This window comes from Mauremys reevesii, linkage group 13, assembly GCF_016161935.1.
Source record: "Mauremys reevesii isolate NIE-2019 linkage group 13, ASM1616193v1, whole genome shotgun sequence".
In the NCBI taxonomy this organism is placed as follows: Eukaryota; Metazoa; Chordata; order Testudines; family Geoemydidae; genus Mauremys; species Mauremys reevesii.
Genome location: NC_052635.1, coordinates 8,527,549 through 8,531,015, shown reverse-complemented (window position 1 = coordinate 8,531,015; position 3,467 = coordinate 8,527,549). Strand labels below are relative to the sequence as shown.

The following is a 3,467-nucleotide window of genomic DNA, read 5'->3' as shown; positions in this document are numbered from 1 at the left end:
GGTGGAATCAAAATTTAGCCTTATTATTCAAACTTACTTTGTCTTTAGGAAACATTTTAATACCTTTCTTTTCCAAATACCTCTCCACCATAGGCAGAACAATACAGTATTCATTTATTTTAATAAATTTAAATAAATAATAATAATACATACAGTTATATAAGCCTCTAGGTGCCCTAACACATCATACATGACACAATACACTCCCATCAGCATTAAAATCATCACTTGAACAGACACCTGCAGAAACTTTTCTTCAATTCTTCATCAATGAGGAAAGCAAAAGTCTCTCGGAAAACCCCATCAAGGTGATTCTGACATTGACAGCTTGAATAGATGACAAAACAAATGGATACCACCATTTAGTCAGACATACTCCACCCTCCCAAGCTCCTCCCTCCCTCCAAAAAGCCACCTAAAACAAAGAAACAAGTCAACGAATAAATTAACAAAATCAAACAAAATGAAAAAGAAACAAGCAAACACACAAGCCAAACCTCTCATATCCCAGGCTATAGCTGACAGTAAACCTATAAATCCCTATGACAGATAGATAGGTGCATATGTAGTTAGGTTCAAATCTTACGTACACTGGTGTAATCTTATTCTAACTCATTTGACTTTAGTGAAGCTAGTCCAGATTTCATGATTTCATCAACAGATTGCACCCAATGCTCTCAAAGAGACAATTTTGTCATCAGTTGATTATATCTACAAAGAAACTAAGAATGAAATCACAGTCAAGTTGCAGGGATGGACATTTTAACTCTTGGTGAATAACTTCCACACAATCAGTTTCTTCAATGCAGCTTTGATCTCCTTGTTCCTCATGCTGTAGATGATCGGATTCATCACTGGAGGCACCAGGGAATAGAGAACACCCACCACAAGGTCCAGACCTGAAGGTGAGCTGGAGGTGGGTTTCAGGTAGGCAAAGATGCCAGTGAAAAGCAACAAAGAGACCACAGTGAGGTGAGGCAGGCAGGTGGAGAAGGCTTTATGCCGGCCCTGCTCAGAGGGGATTCTCAGCACAGTTTTGAAGATCTGAACATAAGACACAATAATGAAAACAAAGCAGTTTAAACTTAAAAACACACTAAAGGCAAGAAGCCCAACTTCACTGAGGTATGAGTCAGAGCAGGTGATCTTGAGTAGTTGGGGGATTTCACAGAAGAACTGGTTGATGTCATTGTACTGGCAGAATGGTAACCTGAAGGTGTTGCCAGTGTGCAGGGCAGAGTAGACAATACCAGTAATCCAGGCACTGGCTGCCAGTTGGACACAAGCTCTCCTGTTCATCACACTCTCATAGCGCAGTGGTTGGCAGATGGCGACATATCGGTCGTACGCCATGATGGTGAGTAAGGCAAGATCAGTTGCAGTGAAGAGGAAAAAGAGAAAGACTTGGGTGACACATCCGGGATAAGAAATCACCCTGGTGTTCATGAGAGAATTGGCCATGGATTTGGGGATGGTAACGGAGATGGAGCCGAAGTCTAGGATGGACAGATTCGCCAGGAAGAAGTACATGGGTGTTTGAAGATGGGGGTTGAGGGCTACGGCTGTGATGATGAGAAGATTCCCCATCAGGGCTGCCAGGTAAATCAGCAGGAATAACGCAAAGTGCAAAATCTGCAGCTCCCGAACGTCAGAGAATCCCAGGAGAAGGAACTCGGTCAGGGTGGTTTGGTTGGACATTTCCTTTCTCAGTTCATTGTGTGATGGCTGTGGAGGGAGGGGCAAAGACAGTGGGGGAATGACAGTGAAGAGGGAGTGGCCCTGGTTTCCCGCAACAATTTGATGTGATTGTCAACAATGCACAGCACTCGTCACTGCTATTAACTAGGAGTGGTGAGTTATCACATGAATTTAAATTGGTGCAGCTCCCTTAAAGTCAATGGAGCTGCATCAGTTTGCACCATCTGAAGATCAGGCTCATGATGTGGCTTAATAAAATGCCGTGTGAAGGATGGAGCAAAGTATAATCCCAATGCAACAATTCTGGACAAGATGGATCCCCTATTGCTACCAAGAGCAGGCTCTGGACTTGGGCAAGAAACTAAAATGCTAAAATGCCAACACTGCCTGATATCCTCTTTTCGTGGAAATATGAGATGGACTAGGCATTGTGTATGACAGCTCGCCTCTAACGATTTCATTGCAATGCCATGTAGATGGCCGGCTGCCTGCAAACATATTGATTTATGACACCAAATCCTGACTGCATTTTCATCTCTGTGTACCGATGGGCTAGCAGCATCGCTCCTCTACCTCTCTGCTGTGTCATTTGGCTCTGTCACTTTATGGGTGTGCGGGTCAATGGCCATCAGGAGACTTGGGTTCTCTTCTTGGCTCTGCCACTGACCTGATCTGTGACACTCGGCCAGTCACTTCCCCTCCCTGTGCCTCTGTTTCCCCTCCATCCATTTCTCTACCTTGTCTTCTTGGACTGTGAGTTCTGTGGGGGATGAGCTGTGCCTTATTATATCTAATAAGGTTTAAAACAAATAAAAGGAAGTTCTTCTTCACGCAGTGCACAATCAACTTGTGGAACTCCTTAACTGAGGAGGTTGTGAAGGCTAGGAAAATAATAGTGTTTAAAAGACAACTGGATAAATTCATGGTGGTTAAGTCCATAAATGGCTATTAGCCAGGATGGGTAAGGAATGGTGTCCCTAGCCTCTGTTTTTCAGAGGATGGAGATGGACGGCAGGAGAGAGATCACTTGATCATTGCCTGTGAGGTTCACTCCTTCTGGGGCACCTGGCATTGGCCACTGTCGGTAGACAGATACTGAGCTAGATGGACCTTTGGTCTGACCTGGTACGGTCGTTCTTATGTTCTTATGTATATTCACTGCCCCCATTTACAACATTAGTGTTTAGCGGGCAGCACTATGGAACAGTGCATATGGTGCTAGAGCAGAATATCATACTCTATGTCCTTGGGCAGGGATAAGAGAGACAGGCTTTGGCTGGGGACTTCAATTCACTGTTCTCTGTCTAAGGCACTAGTATGTTTAATACCTATGATGTTTCCTGCCAACTTTGCTGCTTACTCAGTTTTACCATTCGACAAGTGTCCCTTTAAAAAAGAAATAAACACAGTTGCAATAGAGTGACTGCGTTCAAGTTGTACAATTATTGGACTATATCAGTGTTCCTACCCCCCTTGAAATCTACATGTTCAATCTGGTGTATTCAGACATTTTCAGTTTAAATTATTTCACAGGAAAAATGGATTTTAAACTGCGACATGCTCCAAGGTAGTTTCTGCTATTCTTGAAAAACAACCTATGTATTTGAAAAGTCAAAACTTTTTTTTTTAAATTCAGTGACAATGTTTCATTTTAAGCAGTTTACCTGAAATTGTCTGGTTCTCAGTGAACAAAAAGAAGAAAACTTTTGGGTTTCACAATTTCTATGAAAAGTCAACTATTGTTTCCTGGGAGGGGGGCTTTGGTAGGG

At 42.9% G+C, this 3,467-nt stretch overlaps 1 protein-coding gene across 1 annotated transcript; it reads right to left on the bottom strand.

Moving 5' to 3' along the window:
• Positions 1-762: 762 nt before the first annotated feature.
• On the bottom strand, positions 763-1,698 carry LOC120380955 (olfactory receptor 14A16-like). Its single transcript, XM_039498897.1, has one exon. The coding sequence runs from the start codon at positions 1,696-1,698 to the stop codon at positions 763-765; it is 936 nt and encodes a 311-aa protein (XP_039354831.1).
• Between the last annotated feature and the right edge of the window lie 1,769 nt (positions 1,699-3,467).